The 18,011-nt window shown below is 42.6% G+C and overlaps 1 protein-coding gene across 2 annotated transcripts in view; it reads right to left on the minus strand.

Moving 5' to 3' along the window:
- The window catches only part of PODXL2 (podocalyxin like 2), a 37,282-nt gene that overhangs the window by 4,266 nt on the left and 15,005 nt on the right, over positions 1–18,011 (minus strand). The window contains exons 2-6 of one of the 2 annotated variants that reach the window (XM_072598327.1): positions 14,673–14,951; positions 5,994–6,790; positions 5,464–5,538; positions 3,383–3,539; positions 2,180–2,241 (exon numbers count right to left, since the gene is read on the minus strand). In XM_072598327.1, the coding sequence (XP_072454428.1) occupies positions 2,180–2,241; positions 3,383–3,539; positions 5,464–5,538; positions 5,994–6,790; positions 14,673–14,951 (1,370 nt within the window). The remainder of the gene's footprint in view (positions 1–2,179; positions 2,242–3,382; positions 3,540–5,463; positions 5,539–5,993; positions 6,791–14,672; positions 14,952–18,011) is intronic. The other variant, XM_072598328.1, reaches the window with a different exon arrangement.

Genomic DNA, 18,011 nt, shown 5'->3' on the forward strand with positions numbered 1-18,011 from the left:
AAAACGAAAGACAACAACCAGCCAGTCTTAGCTGAAGCTTCCTTTCCAATTCCCTCTTCTTGGGTGTGATGGCAATCAAATTAGGATCTTTTGCTGTTTTTGTTTTACTAAAAGTGCCTCTGATTGAATAATGTGATTAAAGAAGATCTTTCCCATCCATTGATGGGCCTGACCATTGTGGAAAGCTTGATTAGGGGAGTTATTTTGTAGGAGGATCCCAAGTACTTTTGTTTTTTCTGTTGAGGCACTGGGTCAGAGGGTTATGCCCTCTGGCTCTAAAAAAAGTATAAATACTCTGAGTTGAGGTTTTTACCTTGGGGCTAAGTTTTTGCAAGAAGGTTTGAATGCCAGATGAAGACTCTTGGAAGCCACTAAGGAGCCCCCCCTTTGAGAACCCAGATAACTATGGTAACTTCCATCTCTGGTAACTATGGTCAGACAGCTGGAGTCCAACTGTTTGTTGAATTCAGGCAGAGGAAGTCATGTTTGTTGATCTTTAACTTCTCTATATTTTCTTTGAAGTTCAGGGTGATGAATCCCCTGAATTAGGTTAAAGGAATGATACATGTGGTTAATTAAAGTGACTGTTAACCCCTCAAAAGTTGCCTTTCCTTATATGAATGAAGATCTAAGAACCTGTGGTAGTATGCCCCCCTGTGTATGTTGGGGTGCTTACTGATACTTTGGGTTATGCCATAGAACTCCAGGGCTATGATCTCTATTGAAGCCAGTCCTTGCCTAACCAGTTTGCAGACAGACAACACATTTGTATGTCTTTGCCAAAGACAGAAAATTGGGCTCCCTCCTATCAAAAGTTCCTTCATATGGAGTTGTCCAGTGGAGGTTTTGAACCTCACCATGACATGTATGACGACTTATCACAAAATAAATAGTAGGTACCATGGAGAGTGGAATATTTTGAAACAAAACATAAGAGCCTTTATAAAAAGTAGATGTGCCCCTTGTTTTGCTCTCTGGAGAATCATATCCACCCTACGTTGCCACTATTTTGTCTACCTCCAGTTCTTCCTTTCCGTCTCTCCCCACCAGTCCCCACCCTTTAGTCTATGGTTCTAGATATGAATCTGGTCCTAAGCTCTCCTTTCTCTAATATGAACATTGGTTAGTCTATAGACCTAATACCAGTCTCTTATCTCTTCCTGTTGAAACTCTCTAATGCCCTCTTCAGTGTCCCCTCCTCCAAGAAACCTCCCTGATCCTCACAACTGAAGGTCATTCCTCCCCCCCTCAACTTTCTTAGAGCATTGTATCTAGACTTTCCTGTCTTCCCGATCATGTTCTACCTCATTTGCCCTCATGTTGTTTCCACCAGTAAGTTGTAAGCTCCTGGAGGGCAGGGACTTCTTTAAAATTAATCCAACTGAGAAAGAATATGATTAATAAAACAACAACAACAATTTCGTGAAGACAAAATATGGAGCAAAATAACATAAAAATACAAAATAACATAAAACAAAATGGGGAAGAAAGTTCTTTCATTTCAATCTTCCATTGCTATTTGCTGAGTTTGGAAAATCTCCAGCCACATTCTTTGTAGAAAAGTTCTTAAAGAAGTTTGGCTTGGGGCTTAGCGAGGGGCAGTTCATTAGAGGAAGTGGAACCAGCACCTTCTCTACCTTTCCCAGTTGATAGGGCTGAGTCTTAGCCAAATAGTGAGGTCAATAAAGTCTTTCTTAGGTCCTCTTCACTCTCCCCCATTTCTCTAACAACCCCTAATCCTTTCTGGCCCTCTCATGGGCTACCAATGGTCTTCCCCCAAGTAGTTATTACCCCTTCAAATTTCCACTTCCATTTCCAGAACCTCAGGGTTCTGTTCTCTACTAGGTAGCAATATATACAGCAGTGGGTTATTGACTAGGATATACTAGTTCCTACCGACATATCTACTAGGAATGTATAAATATCTCCTAGCCAATCGAAAGGCTTAAACTAGCTAAAATACTGGGCTCTTCCAGGAGGTTCTTTAAGAAGAGTATGATAGAAGGAATTTCAGACACTGGAGGACAAGTAAGGATGTAGTTTGAGGATGGCAGCCATTTATTCCCCCATCACAAATGTGTAGGCAGGTATTTAGTATGTCTACTGGTAAGGCCCTTGTCCATATGGCTGTGCAATACAAAGGAGGCCATGTTGACCATCCATGCTCTAAGGCTCTTACCTCCACCAAGCTTCTCCGAATGTCACCCAGAACCGAGAGGACATCTTTAGTTGGAACCACTCCTGAGAAGAAGGAAAAAGAGTTGTTTCTATTGTCTCGGCCCCTGGGGCTCCCATCCATTTTGTAGCCTTGGCTTTCTCTCTACAACTGCTGAGTTCCCACTCTATTACATACAGACACACTTCTCACTCACACCTTTTTTACTCTACACACATTCTTTTTTCATTCCTCCTATAAACATATTTTTTTCTTACTTAGATGCCTTTCTTTCCTCCTATAGATTTCCTTCATTTCTACAAACTTAATGGGGAACCAGGAGGCCAAGGCAGGGAGCAGTCGAGGACAGAAACTCACCTGGGCTGTAGCTATGTGATGCTGGCACCCTCTAACTTCAGTGACCCAGACAACGCCTCAGCTGTCCCAATCTAATTATGACTGAGTTAGGAATAGGGAATTGGACCCATGACTGTACTGGTACAGGGAATTCCTGATATCCTCTATACCCTTGCAGATCAGCACCCTTCTCTGAAACTTAAAGTCTTAGAGAGTGCCTCTAACACTTAAGGTTAAGTGACTTACCCAGGTCACACAATTAGTATCTATCATAAGTATCACTTGAATCCAGATCATCCTAGTTTTGAGACCAGCTTTCTGTCCACTATGGCAGGTTGCCTTTATGGGTTTGAATGAACCTAATAATGTATACTCTCCTCTTTTTTTCCAGTGCCCAAAATCTGTGCTTATATATTTTCCGTATAGCTTCAAGATCCCAGAACTCCCAGACTGAACCCTGAATATGTGATTAACAATTTAACCAGTGACTTCTCTTTTACCTTCTCCTAAAATAAGGGAAAATATAAAAACCCAAGGTTTTGCATTTTTCTATTTTGTAATTAGTTCTGTGTGAAAACTCTCAAGGGGCAATGCTGAATTCACCACATTGTTGTTACTTTTATAAGGTACCTTAATAAGAGGCTAGGCCCTCAAAGAGAATTAGGCCTCCGACTGTATTCTGTGCCTAAGCAAAAGAAAAGGAGAAGAGGCCGGCCCCTTTCTATTCTGCCTGATGTCCTCTTAAAGCTCCGCTCTGGGCCCTCCCTCACCCTAATTCTGTTCTCCTCCACTCTCAGTCCCATCCTCTACACTTGGATCTTCTTCCAAGCCCTCCCACCTTTTGCTCCATCCCCAACTCTGGTCACTTACCCTGCTCTCCCACTAGGGTCATCAGCAAATGTTGCTCATTTTCACTGGGTTTGCTCAGGGAAATGTGCCAGTCCCCAGGACGCCCATCTCCCTGCCGGGGTAGCACCTCTTCTACCAGGGCCAGGAGCCGAAGTCCCCTGTGTTGCCGGAACACCTCCTGCCAAAGAGGTGAGGAGATCTCCCTAAGACATAATCTGAGCAAAGCTGCTCTGTGGGAGACATTATTTTCAGGACCTATTTCTCTCCAGTCATTCCCTTTAGAAGTTCTGCTTTGCATCCTGCAAACCTGTTCCATTTGCTCTACAAAGATTAACTGGTCCTAGCCCCATCCCTGTATGGTAGGGAAGGGACCACTTTGAGCAAAAGCATCAGAGAAGCCTGGCAACAGGCTTAGACATACTTCAAACCCATGGCAATAAGTTGTCTGTACTACTTACTTAATCATATATTGATGATGATCCTGGACTCCTTAATAGCAAGGAAATGACTTATTTATCACTATCAATATCCAGAAGAGATCCAGACACAGTGTGGGCTTGTAAGATGCTGGTTGAATGGATGGATGGATAGACAGATGGATGAATGAGTGAGTGAATGAATGAATGGATGAATGAATGTTGTTCAGCTCTGTTTAAAGACAAGTAACTTATATTCCCCCAGAGTTACCAGTTCCTCTGGTTCTACAGATGCTTTTATTTAGTACTGATACTCCTCTGCTCTCTCAGTTCCACATCTTCTGTTTCTCTCAGGGAGCCTTTCCCTTTCACTTAATGCAGTCTCTATGTGTCTCCCTAATAGCCCCATCCCAGCTTCTTTCCCAGGATAGTAGCCAGGTGAAGTGCCAGGACTCATCTGTCTGACTCCTGGACCTTGTGATAGATTGGGGGAGCCTGAAGACATGCATGACATTGAATTCAGATCCATCCCTTGGGATTTCTCTGCCATTTTGCATTCCCTCCTTTCTACTCACTGGCCCATGTTGCTGCCATTGTTGCTATGCCAACTCAAAGACCACCAAGATGATTCACAGCCTGACCATCCCCCCAGGGTTACCAAGGTAAAAATCCAAGGCTCTTTCTGGCCTAATGGGAGGAGAACTTGATTCTGAATTTAAGAAGGGAAAGGGACCCTGACTTGGCAGACTTGAAGGCACTCAGAAACAGTCCAACAGCAACTACCCCGGGGAGCTCCTACTACCTACTATTTGTCACTTCAGTCCTCTAGAAAGCTGACATTAGTAGAAATGACAATGCCACCTAGCAACCCCACAGACAACCATATGACAGAATGAGAGCTGGGGAGGGATCAAGAACCATATTCCACCATCTCCCTAGGGCTCTCTTCACCACTCTGATCCAGACTGCCTGGAGTGTTCCCTCTGCAGACCACATGGGGAGAACTAGAGTGAGTGACAGGGAATTCCATTCGTGGAAAACACCTGGGACTTAGAGGAAAAGCATAGACTCCCAGGCTGAAGCTGGTTGGCAGATTTGGGGTCACCAATCAGGCAAGCAAGTGGTGGAGTTGTAAGAGCACTGCCACTCTCCTCTCCCCAAAGTCCCCGTTCCCCAGTGGCATTATCTTCTTTGTACCTGCCCACAGAGTGCTCACCCCCTCTGACTGTCCAATCATCTGCCCAACATCAGCCCATTGTGGGCACCATCTTCATGTCCACTCCCACCATCCCAAAGGCAACCACTTAGAGCAGGAGTAATCAGCCCTTGGCCCTGAGGGTCCATGTAGCTGTTTAGAGCTTCAAGTGTGCCCCTTGAAGCAAGGCGAAGAAAAACAAATGCCATTACAAATTACTAAAAAGATCTTTAAAATAACAACTAAATTTCATATGCAAATGAATAAATGGATAAATGATGCAAACCTTTGTTAATTCTATTTAGTATAATGAATGAGTTAGGCAATAACATCTTAAAAATAGCGTATGACAGCTTTTTGTCAATGACACTGATGAATGTTGATAGCCTACTTCTCTTGATGCCCACTTGCTATGAGCCTCTGTTTTGCTCCCCCAAATCTCTTAAGATAAGCCCTATCTCCTGAGTCCCTGCCCAAGACCCACCACTCACACAGTCGATGTTCTCTGTCATGTTCAGGATGATGTAGTTCTTTCCTGCCAGGTTGCTCCAGTCTTTGCAGATAACCTGGATGTTGAAAGGGAGAGAAGCGAGGAGGCAGGGAGCAGCGTGACAACTGGCTTGGATACTAACTTTGGCATGCATCATGTAGGATGCCATTGCTAATGGAATGGAAGTCTGCCCAACCTGACAAATCACCAGCAAGCTAGGAGGTTTGATGAGAGACTCCTAGAGGGTCTCTCAGAGCTGCAATTTCATTCTCTTCCTGCCCCTCCCCTCAGCTGTCACTTAACTGGAAAGATTTTCTTCAAAAACAATCAAAGGCTTTAGCTCCCCATAAGAGATCTTGTGGAGTGGCCAAACTTTGTGAACATCACTTTTTGTGTTATAGTTGTGCTATATTTGTATTTGTATTATAGTTTGTGAATATTATGTGTAATTACTGAGAGTTATTTTATGGAATGTTAGCCCATCCTATCAGAAAACCACTATTTCTCAGTCAATGAGCCCCTTCGTGTTACCTGAGCTGGATTCCAGGATGTTCTGGTAGGTACCCCAGGAGCCTTCCCATCCTCAACTTGAAGAGGAAGGTCTTGTTCTGTGGCAGCAGCAGAGGGTGTGAGTTCTACTCCACTGAAGTCCAGGGTGGGAAAGGCAGAGACGCCAGCCTGGGAAGGATCCCCCGATGGCGTATTTCTTTGAGGTGATACTGAAGGGGGTTCGTCCCCTTGCTTGATCACTGGTCCTTTTGTTACCATTGTAGCCTCCTCATCTATTCCCTCATGTGCTTCTAATTCCTTAACATGCCCTGAATCTTGTTCTAACACTTCCACAGTCCCTTCTGCCTCCTGCTTGGTAAAATCTTGGCTGCCCAGGGCCACTGTAGCTGGGTTGATGGGAAGTGGTGATGAGCTTGGTTCCATACTGCTCCCCACTTCCACACCCTGATCCACAGGATCTTCATGTCTGTTTCTGGGAGCCCCTGGCACTGAGCCAGGTGGGGTAGAAAAGGGACCTGGCACCTGAGATTGGGGTGTTTCCTGGGATCCATTCACTGGAAGCAATCCCTCCTCCTGCTCCTTTTTTGGTTTCTCCTCTTCCCCTTCCTGTTCTTCTTCTTCCTCCTCCTCCTCTTCCTCCTCCTCCTCCTCTTCCTCCTCTTCCTCTTCCTCTTCATCCAAGTCCTCAGGAGGATTATGCCAGGGTGGTTCAACCAGATTCATTGTGGGCAGAGGAGAGGAGAGGTTTGGAGCTCCTTGGTCCTGGCTCTTATCTTCTTCTGGTGCTGCTTTCTGTGGTGAAAGTGGAAAGGTGTAGTCTGAAGATAGAGATAAAAGGTTAGTTCATTCATTCATGATTTATTTATCAACTATAATGTGCTACAGAAGAAATGTAAAAAAAACATTGTTAGAGAATGGAGAAAAGACTAGCTTAGCCGGAGTGGAAGGATCATTTTCGGGAATAATAAGAGATATATTTGGCCACATTTCTGACTATCAGACTAAATTTGGACTTGATCTCATAGGTGGTGAGGAAAAACTCAAGGTTTTATGAATTTAAAAAAAGCACCTCATTACTGTTGCAATGGTGTGTGTGATGGATCAGAAGATTAAAAATGGGACACATGGACACTGGGAAATTAGCAAGGAGGCTACTGGAATAACAGTGATGAAGTGATGAGACTCTAACTAAAGTGGAATAGTAGGGGTGAACCCAAAGGGATCAGTTTGGGAGCTGTTGTGAAGGGATACTCCATACATCTTAGTGATTAACGGAATGAAGAAGACAAATGAGAGAAAAGAGTCAAAAGATGACTCCAAGACTCAGAGGCCTTAATGTAAAATGAATGTTATAAGGGAGTGCTGATTTAAGTTAGATTATGAATTCAGTTTCAGGGACATGTTGTCCCAAAAGTCCCAAGAGTTTGAGGTAATAGTAGAACATTCAAGTGGAGGTGTCATGTAGAGGTTTGGAGATGGGTTTTCAGTATATCCAGTTTCTCAAGTTTCTTACCAGGATTATCCTGGGCAAGGCCACTAAATGTACCCTTGGATCATTACCAAGAGCCTGTTCCCCCAAACCAATTAGAAGGCAGGAAGTCTCAAAGGTCAGAGTGGTTGTTGCTAGAAGGAGGCTGCCAAACTTAAAGTTATAGGACCTGAGTCATTGAATCTTCTAGGGCTTCAGTAACTTCATTTCTAAAATCAGGAGGGTAGACTAGATAGCCTTTAAGATCCCTTCCAGCACCAGGTGGAAAATCTAGGATCCTATGATTTACTAAACTGTTGGTTCCTGAGAGAGGATCATGGAGATGACTATTCTACATACCATTCTGTAAAACTGTAAAAAGCAATAATGATCAGCCTCAAATTCCTTGATCTATCACTTCTACCAGCTAAGAGTAAAGACTTGGACCCATAGACACCAAAATATTTATAACAACATTTTCTGTGATAGCAAAGAATTGGAGATTACATAGATGCCCATCACTTGGGGATCAGCTAAACAAATGACAGTTCATGAATGAACATTATCTTACTGTACTATAAGAAACTCTGAATAGGGGCAGCTAGGTGGCAAAGTGGATAGAGTACCGGCCCTGGAGTCAGGAGGATCTAAGTTCAAATCCGGCCTTAGACACTTCACATTAGCTGTGTGACCCTTGGCAAGTCGCTTAACCCCGATTGCCTTGCAAAAAAAAAAGAAAGAAACAATGAATATAGAGAAACATGGAAAGACTTGTAAACTGATGCAAATTGAAGTAAACAGTCAAGATGATAATATACATGATGACTACAACACTGTATGTAAACAGAAAGAACGACCACAAAATAACTGAAAGTGAATGTTTATGAAGTTACCAAACACAAGCATGACCCCAAAAAGAGACAGAAGACATCTTCCCTACACTACTTTGTGGAAGCAGAAGGTCCACAAAGGTGGAACATGGCATATATTTTTCAATTTTTTCAATGTATTAATTGGTTTTACTGTTTGTTTTCTCTTTTTCTTTTTCTCTTTTCTTAAAAAAAAAATCTTGGTTATAGGAGAAGGTTCTCTAGAAGGAGGAGAAGGGATTCCAGGGAAAATTTAAGTCATTTAAAAACCAAAGCTATCAATAAAAATTGTTTTTTTTAAAGAGTAAAGCTCCAGAGTTCTATTCAAAGTGTTCACAGTGACTGGCTAAGTGATTTTAAAGAAGTCCCTGCTGCGAAATGCCTGGCAAAGGCCAGACAGCACTTTCTGATTCCCTGTGAATAAGGAACACGGAATCATGGGCTGCACTACAATTTCCACTAGACATCATATGCATATGTTAAGAGTCTGCATGCAGCAGATACTGTGATGGTCACTCTGATTTTGGTTTAACACTATGTTGTAGCTCCGTGTGTGTGTATGTGTACATGTATGTTTATATATGTGTGTGAGCTTGTGTGAGCATGACCACTGGAAGGGATATATTAGTCATATTAAGTGTCTACTCTGTGCCAGGCACTGCACTAAGCGCTGTGGATACAATGAAAGGCATGAGCCTAGTCCTGGCCCTTAAGGTGCTCACATTCTAATGGGGGGAGACAACATACAAATAACCATACACAAGATATATGCCATGTAAATGAAAAGTGATGGGACATGGGGAAGATTGTGGGGAGGCTGTGAAAGTCCTTCCACAAAAGATAAGATTTGAGCTAAGTCCTGAAGGAAACTCTCAGTCAAGAGGTCTGTCTGAGGAACGGCCAATAGGTTGTCAGAGGGTGAACTGAGAAGAGTAAAGTGTAATAACTAAATAGTAATTTTTTCTCTTATACCCAGGAACCCTGAGGGTTTTCCCCTCCTATTTTTATTTATTTATTTTTTGATTAAAGGGGCCATCCCTTTAATAACTCAAAGAAGCCTAGTCACTGAATGTATGAATCTCACTCAAAGTGAGAATGTGATAAGACCTTAGCTTGAAAGGGCCAGGGTCTCACATTGTATCCTGGGGCATATCAGGCCACTGGACCCAGATGGCCCTGGAAAAGAAAGTGAGGCTGGTGACCTTGCACAGCCCTCCCTCACTCAAATCAAAGCCAAGTGCAAGTCGTGTCATCATGTTGATGTCATGATCCTCTTTGAGAACGAAGGACAAACACAACAAAAGGGTAAGAAGACTGGAGAGGTAGGTAGGGGCCCCCATAAAGTAGGGCTCTAAATACCAAACCAAGCAATGGTGTTTTTGCTTCTTGAGGTCTACAGTCATTTCTTGAAAGAGCACCGGGTATGGCTGAAAACTCCAGGGAAAAATAGAATAGAGCTCAGGGCTCCTGTACTATCGTAATCTTCTAACCGTGAAACCTTGCAATCCAGACCCTAGCTACCCCTTTATGGACTAACTGGTTTATGGGGCCTAGCCTCTCCTGACCTACTCACATGATCACATTCAAGATCCTTTGCTACCGATACCAGGACACCAGGATCAGCACGATTGGGTTCTAGTTCTTAACCTACTTCTCTAATGCACCTTGATTAAGTCACTACCTCACTGGGCCTCAGGTTCCTTAGCTGTAAAATGAAAGGGTTAGACTAATGTATCTTTTCTGCGGAGGGATACAGAAGTCTGTGACTGGATGGTCTGTTTCTCCAAGAAGCCTGCAGGCCAGTCCATCTGCCCACCTTCTTACTTTGGCCTCTTAGAAGAATAGAAGCTTCTGGGATACAATTTCAGCTCTTGAAGACAAGAAGTGTTTCTCTTTTTACGTTTGCGTACCAGGGCCCAGGCTAGCACCTTGCACTGTGAAGGTGCTTTAACACATGCTGCCAACGTTGAACTGACTTGAACTGGCAGAAATGCTAACAACTCCATTAGCCTCTCTGGGGCTTCAGAGTCATTGGCACACAGCAGGAGGCGAGGCAAGGCATGCAAATGGTGACGGTCACATGCTTGGTGAGAGCTGCAAGGACCAAGCACATTCCAGTGCCCAGAAGGGAAATCCCCTCCTCCTTTATCCATGATGTTGGGGCCCTAAGGCGGAGCTCCGGGCACCTCGAGTCACGGCTCTGAGTGTCATTAAGCACAGGGCAGAAATGTGACGAGGCTGGGAATCAAGTCTGCAGAGAGAGTACAGGGCTTACTCGTTCACTTATCTATTTATTTATTGACACTTAATATTTCAATTAAATACTTAATTTTAAATTTAATTAAATTTGCATATTTAATCATTTACTCACTCAGTCGTCAAGTAATCTTCTCCCTGAAGCTTACTCCTTTCCAGCTGCAAGGTAGAAGGTATTAGGACTGGACGAGATTGCTCTAAGAAGCGAGACATCCTACTTCTCCAAATTTACTATTTCCCACTATTCCCCACCATGGCCCCTTGCTTGAGACAGCTCAGGCTTAAATTTATACAATTACAACGGTAATGGTCCAATTCAACTCAAAACAATATTAAAAGCCAACAATGTACAAGTCATCATAATGACAATAATAATTTTACCCTTGCAAAACTCTAAGTTTCCATGACCTGAATCAAGTCCGGACTCTGTCTGGGAAAAGAGAGAAGCCAGAGGAGGGGGGTTAGCATTGGTTTTCTACTCTGAGCTCAGGGACGAAAAGCAAAACAACTAGGATTGTTTCTCTAAAGCATTGCTGGAAACTTAGGAAGGGCCTCTGAGTTGAGATAGGAGAATGATGGCCTAAGAAGGAAATGAATGTCTGCTTAAGCAGCAGAACTGCAAGTAGAACCCAGCAGTTCCCATTCTGTGTCTGATGAGAAATAACTCAAAGACCTGGGGATGTTTAGCCTGGAGAGGAGAAGATTAGAATGGCAGGGACTTTAGAGATAATTTCACCCAAAGGTCCATCATCTGAAAGAGACAACAGACTGACTTTAAAAACTATAGTTTCACTATGCCCAAAGGGCCATAAAAATGTGCATACCCTTTGACCCAGCAATACTGCTTCTAGGACTGTATCCCAAAGAGATCATAAAAACGGGAAAGAAAACACATGTACAAAAATATTTATAGCAGCTCTCTTTGTGGTGGCCAAGAACTGGAAATCGAGGGGATGTGCATCAACTGGGGAATGGCTGAACAAATTGTAGTATATGAATGTAATGGCATACTATTGTGCTATAAGACATGATGAACAGGCGGACTTCAGAAATATCTGGAGAGACTTATATGAACTAATACTGAGTGAAGTGAGCAGAACCAGGAGATCATTATACACAGTAACAGCCACAGTGGGCGAGGACTGATTTTGATAGACTTAGTCTTCCACAGCAAGGCAATGACCTAAAACACTTCCAAAGGACTCGTGATGCAAAATGCCACCCATATCCAGAGAAAGAACTATGGAATTGGAATGCAGAATGAAGCAGACTATTTCCTCTTTTGTTATGTTGGTTTTGTCTGGTTTTTCTCATGGTTTCTCCCATTCATTTTAATTCTTCTATGCAACATGACTAATGTGAAAATGTGTCTAATACGAATGTATGTGTAGAGTCCATAAGAGACTGCATGCCGTCTTGGGGAAGGGGGAGGAAGAGGAAGAAAACGTAAAACTTATGGAAGTGATTGTTGAAAATTGAAAACAAATAAATAAATTTGAAATTTTTTTTTAAAAAGTACAGTTTCAGTTTGATTCATATCAGAAACATATAACCAGCTATAAATTCTCTTAGAGAATATATTTTAAAGAAAAGTTAAACATTGTCTTAGAATATAAAAACCTTGGGAAAGATCACTTTTTTGGTTTTGTTTTTTGACCTACAGAGGTCAAAAATCTTCTTATTACTATTTTGAGTGAATCTTTTTTTGTTTTTAGGCTCATGCAACCAAAAACAAGCTCAAACCCAGATGAAGCCCAGTCCTTTTCTCTACACAGTTTCACTTCTCATCTATAAGAAGATCCAGTTACATAAGGTGATCTGTACAGTCTCTTTTAGCTCTAACATTCTGATTCTATGACTGATTTTGTGTAACTACTGAAGGCAAACTAAGATTAATGGGTGGAGGTTACCAAGAGACAGATTTCAACTCAAGTACAAGGGAGAAATTTCTAACAATTTGAAAAGATGTTATGTCTCCAGATTTAAAGCTGGAAAGGCCCTCCAAGGACGTTTAGTTCAATTTCTTCATTTTACATATGACAAAACTGACACCCAGGGAAGTAAGGATTTCCTGCCCAAGATCATGCTGGTATTGTAAACATCAGAGGGATGATGGAATCTACGGTCTGACTCCAAAGCCAGTGCTTTCCACAGTACTATGAATTACAGTTGGCCAACAATAATATGAAGTGCCCAGAAAGATAACGAACTTCCTGTCATTGGAAGTATTATGATCACATGTCATAAAGTCACACAGCATATTCTTATATTTGATGGGAATTTATACTAGATATTCCCTAAGGTCCTTTACAACTCTGAGATTTTATGAAATGCTCAGGAAAAGAGAAAGAGTAAGTCAGAGAGAAAGACATGCATATGAACATAAGCCTACAGACACACAGTCATTAAAGAGTCTGCACATGCACACACATAAATGTCCTCCTATGTAAGTATGTATTGTACACACAAATGAAATCTAAGATACTGAAGAAAGGAAGGTAGAGAAGATTGTGAGGTAAGGGGAGGGGAGGAAGGAGGAGAAACAAAAAGTAGGAAGAGACAAATATTGAGAACTTTGCATAATCTAAGATAAAGACCCATCCCATTAATTTCTCAGAAGTAGGTCCCTCAGAGGGTGGGGAGAGGAACAGGAAGCACAGCTTGGACACTGAATTTTCCTGTTCTGGGAGACTTCTGAGTGGCCCTTTCATCTCAAGCTAATAATAGCCCACATGTATACAGCCATGTTACAGCCCATAACTGGTGTTTCTTTCAGTCTCCCTTCATTTTCAAGGTGATGAAACTGGCACGCAGAGAAGGAATCAGATCCAGTCCCAGTGTATCTGTGTTCTGACTCAGGCCCAGTACTCTTACCAAGTTGCCATTCTAGAATTTCAATAGCCTGAAATCTATAAGGAGTTTTTGCTAACCAAGCACATTTGCACAGCTGCTAGAACAAGCTGTAGAATAGTTTGCTGTGTAATTTTCAAATCATTCATGTGAGCTGCTAGGTGCTCTGGTTCACATTCACCAGATCTCAGAGTATCTCTGGGAGTAGGGAATGATCTGGAAGACTATGGAGACCTAGCCAATTATGAAGTCCTGGAACAAGGTGGACCCTGGAATCCAACTCAAATCTGTAAACTCAGTGCAGAAAAAAAATCCTGTATCCAAGTGTAAGAGTAGGATGGTTGATTTACTCAAACTTACCCTGCTGAAAGTAAGTGATCAGATGCTAATCAATCAATTTCATAGGCCTTAGACTAAGTGTAGAAAAAGTCCTTCAAACTGTAGTGATACAAGAATTGTATTTGGATAGGTTGAGGAAACTTGGCCATGACTCAGCGCCATCTATAAATTATCAAACTAGTTAGAACGTCATTCATACAAGAAGTTGGAGTATCTGTGGCTCTTCAACAAGTCCTTGAACAGCAACGGTAGAGCTGAGTTGTAGCAGATTAGGGCAACGTCAAGGGTTATTGGCTTTTAAGGCAGAAGAGCCGGGATGAGGGAAGTTCCCAGATAAGGTAGCCTCTTTCCCCAACTTTTCCTCCTAGTATCTATCTACATACACTCTAATATAATCTACTGCTTTGTTACCCAAATGTTTCCAGAAAATTGCATTTTGTCTCAGCCACCAAGAGGCCATAGGTTAATTAGAGATGGATATAAATGCAAATTATGCTCAGAGTCCAACCTCTGCCTAAATGTTAGGAAATTTCCTAACTGGGGTCTTAAGAGGAATTGTGAATGAACATGGAACTTTTCATCTAAAACAAACTCCTTGAAGTGAAAAAGGATAAAGTGGACCTTAAGAGCTGCTATATTGATCCCTTAGGTTTAAAATGAGCTAATTATTATAATAGGGTAATACACAAGCTTTCCTATATGTTTGACCCTGTCACCACCTGACTCATAAAAGCAGATGAAAAAGTTCACCTTTTTGTGTGCACATGGATGGGCAGGACCTCTAAATAATCTTGACATACTAAAAATTTGGTGAAGGGAATGGGAGAGTATGGATTATAATAACCTAAGGGGAGTAAGTCATTTGTACTCTGGTCTAGAACCATGCCATCCATATAGCTAGCTAATTAGAATTCTCACCTTCAGTGGGTCCTAGGTCCAAGGTGGAGTCATTCAGCTCTCCCTCATCTTCCCAGAAATACTGTGGTGGCTGCAGAATCCTGGATTCTTCATTCTCTTCACTGGTGAAGCCGGAACCAGGACCTCCCAATCCAACTCCTGGCCCAATGGCCTCACTTGGCTCAGCTGGGTCTACTGACTCCAGTCCACTTGGCAACAGGAGATCCAGCAGAGAGGTAGAAGTGAGGCCTTCAGGGCCAGGGTCTTCAAGTCCTATCAGGCACATACCCAAGGACACACCTGTGCAAACACAAAAAGAAGAGGCTGGAGGAGTTTGGAAGGGACAGGAAAGAGGGATCTCGACTGAAAATCTCTCAAGAACACACACTTTATACAAGTTTATCAATATCATTATCAATTTAGTCTACAGGGAACAGAATTTGGAGGGGGGGTGGAGTATAGATCCACATGGGTGTGGATGGGGGATGGGTTTAGGAGAGGTGGCAGGATGGCACATTTCAGTAGCAGGAAGATGCTGGGCCTCCTTTTTCTCTCTAGGCAGGGCTGGTGAGTTCCTCAAAAATAGCTATTCAGCTCTTTTGGGGAGGAAGAGGAGGAGAGCATTTAAGGCCTAGGAAATAGTGCTAGGGCGTGTGGGAGAGTAAGGACAGAAGTAATACTGAGTCCCAGACTGACCTCATTCACAGCCATGTCTCCCCAGGTCTTTCTACTGATCAAGAATGTGATTAAATTGGCTGCTTTTAAACACTTGCTCTGTATTTTAGCTGCCTAGTATCCTGAATATTTTCTTTACAAAGAATTGCAGTACAAACTGATGAGTGGTTCTGGGATTCATTGTGCAGTTTATTCAATGTAATATTCAAATTAGTAAGGGCCCAACAATTATTTGCTTTTTCATTCCTCTTAAGAATGGAACTGCAAGTGTGCTTGTCTGTTTTATTACACTCTCTGCAGTCTTGGGTAGGGCCCCTCACCTCTCTGTTCCTCAGTGTCTTCCTCTGTAAAAGGTGATGGCTAAAGACTGAGTAGGAAGCTGATTGAAGGTGATATCATAAGGGATCCCACTGGATCTTTTACAAGAAGATAAGCTGTTTTTTGTCTGTAAACTACCTGACTTGTCTTTTCTGAGTAAGACTGGTATAAGCCAGAAGTTGGCTCTTTCCTTTGATGTCAGGAATTCAATCTTTTATGAAAATTGACCAGCTTGGCCTCCCTCCCTTTGTTTACCTGTGGGAGGATAGGTATTCATCTTTGTAAAGAGCGTCATTATCTTACACTCTCCATCTACTATCTGTGTGTGAAGTCTATGTATGGGTCTCTGGACTTAAGAAGCCAAAAACAGCTACCAAAAAACCACTCTTCCTTCCTTGTTTTCAAAGTATAAGGGACCATTCAAATGACTATACAATGCCCAGGCCAAGAAACCCAGAGAGATGACCAAGAGTGCCTATCCTTGAGGTTGACAGGTCAGACCCTGACAGCAGAGTGTTTTCCTTGTCTGAGGATCAGGAAGGGTCAACTTCATTAGAATAACATGGCCAGGTGGAGCTAGAATGAGGGATCTGCTGACGCTGTCAATTCTGTTAGAGTGAGGGATTATATTGAATGATGTTTACTTCTGTCAGTTCCCTGAATGCTTAAGAAAAAAGAAACAGAACCCCCAGCACACCATGGGATTGACTTACCTGGACTACATAAGTGGGTTCCATAGCTATGGGGGTTGTTTGGAAGGAGTAGAACTCCGTCATGGATCCCCATTGCCCTTGAAGTAAAGGTGATGAATGTAAGGAATGTGGTACAGTAAAAAGGATCCTGTATTTGGAGGCAGAAGACCTGGATTCAAATACCAGCTCTGTTCCTCGCTATGTGTCCCTAGTCAGACAAGTCGTTTAATTTCTTTGGAGTCCTGTTTTGTTTTTTCATCTTTAAACCCAGAAGCCTAGACTAAATGATCTCTAAGATCCTCTTCTAGCTATAAATCTATGGTGGTATGATAACTCCTGTAAGGGTGAAGAGACACAGATGGTCCAAAAGAGTCTATAAACCAAAGGAATGCTCCTAGGAAACAAGTCCCAGACTTGGGAACAAAAAGAAAACTTCCAGCTTTACAGTCTGAATTCTCTCAAGTAGGAAAACAAATTTAAGAGCTGCTAAAGAGGCAACCTACTTCCTATTGGACATATGCTGTCCCAAATAACTCATAACAATAGAGTTCAGTTCTTTTGCCACTGCTGCCCCATATATTTAGTCCCTTGTCACTCCTCTATGGCATGTGTAGGTGGGCACATGCCCACCTTCTCTTCTATCCAAGAGGCTAGTACTGCTCATGAACACTCACCCTTATGCCCATTCTCTCTCTAGAATTCTGGATCCCCAAACTTTTGAATTTCTCAAGGCTAACATTCCCAGAGGCTCCTCTCTTCTCTTGCTAAGAGGCAAAATCATGCTGCCCAGGGAATCTCTACTTCGTCCAGAAGGCTGGAGTTTAGGAACTCTTGACACTTTTCCAAACAATTTGGCTCAGGAACTCCTGGCACTCAGACCAACTGGTTCCCCTCTCCATAGCTGCTATCTCTTAGGCTGAAAGGCTTTGTCATTTCCTCCACTTATACCTAGGCTGAGTCTAGCAGCTTGGAGGACAAACATTCTTGGCTGCATAGATTCAAATATACATGCAATTCCCATGAGCTTCTCTGTCTCAGAAACAGTTGTTACTCACTCTTGGGGAGGAGGAGGATTAGGGAGGTTATATACATGCATAGATTACTCACCCACTCTTATCCCTACCTACCCCCCCCCCCCCCCCCCAGGATCCAGGTTCAATTTTATTCTTATTGCTTATTATCCAGAAAAGGCAAAGAGGCAAAAAAGCCCAAGCCCATACTTTATTAAGTATCTACTAAGTCTCCAGTCATCCTGATGAATATCTGGTCACTGGATCCAGATGGCTCAGGAGAAGAAAGTGAGGCTGGTGACCTTGCACAGCCCTCCCTCACTCAAATCAAAGTCAACTGCAAGTCATGTCATCATCTTGATGTCATGGTCCTCTTGGAGAACGAAAGACAAACACAACAACTAAGTACAAGTCACTGTTCTAGGCACACAAAAACAAAGAATAAAACAATCTCTACTCTCAAAGAATAGAGAGGAGGAAGGGGATTGAAGAGCCCCCTTTTAAATCTGAGCCAACAAAGTCATTCACAATCACTCCACATTGAGTTAGAATGAGTCAAATGATACTCTGCCCTTGTCTCAATGAGTACAAGTGTTTGTTGTTCTTCAGTTGTGTTTCAGTTAAGTATCTCTTCATGACTCCACCCAATTTATTTGGGCAGACAT

This window comes from Notamacropus eugenii, chromosome 3 (assembly GCF_028372415.1).
Source record: "Notamacropus eugenii isolate mMacEug1 chromosome 3, mMacEug1.pri_v2, whole genome shotgun sequence".
NCBI classification, from domain to species: domain Eukaryota; kingdom Metazoa; phylum Chordata; class Mammalia; order Diprotodontia; family Macropodidae; genus Notamacropus; species Notamacropus eugenii.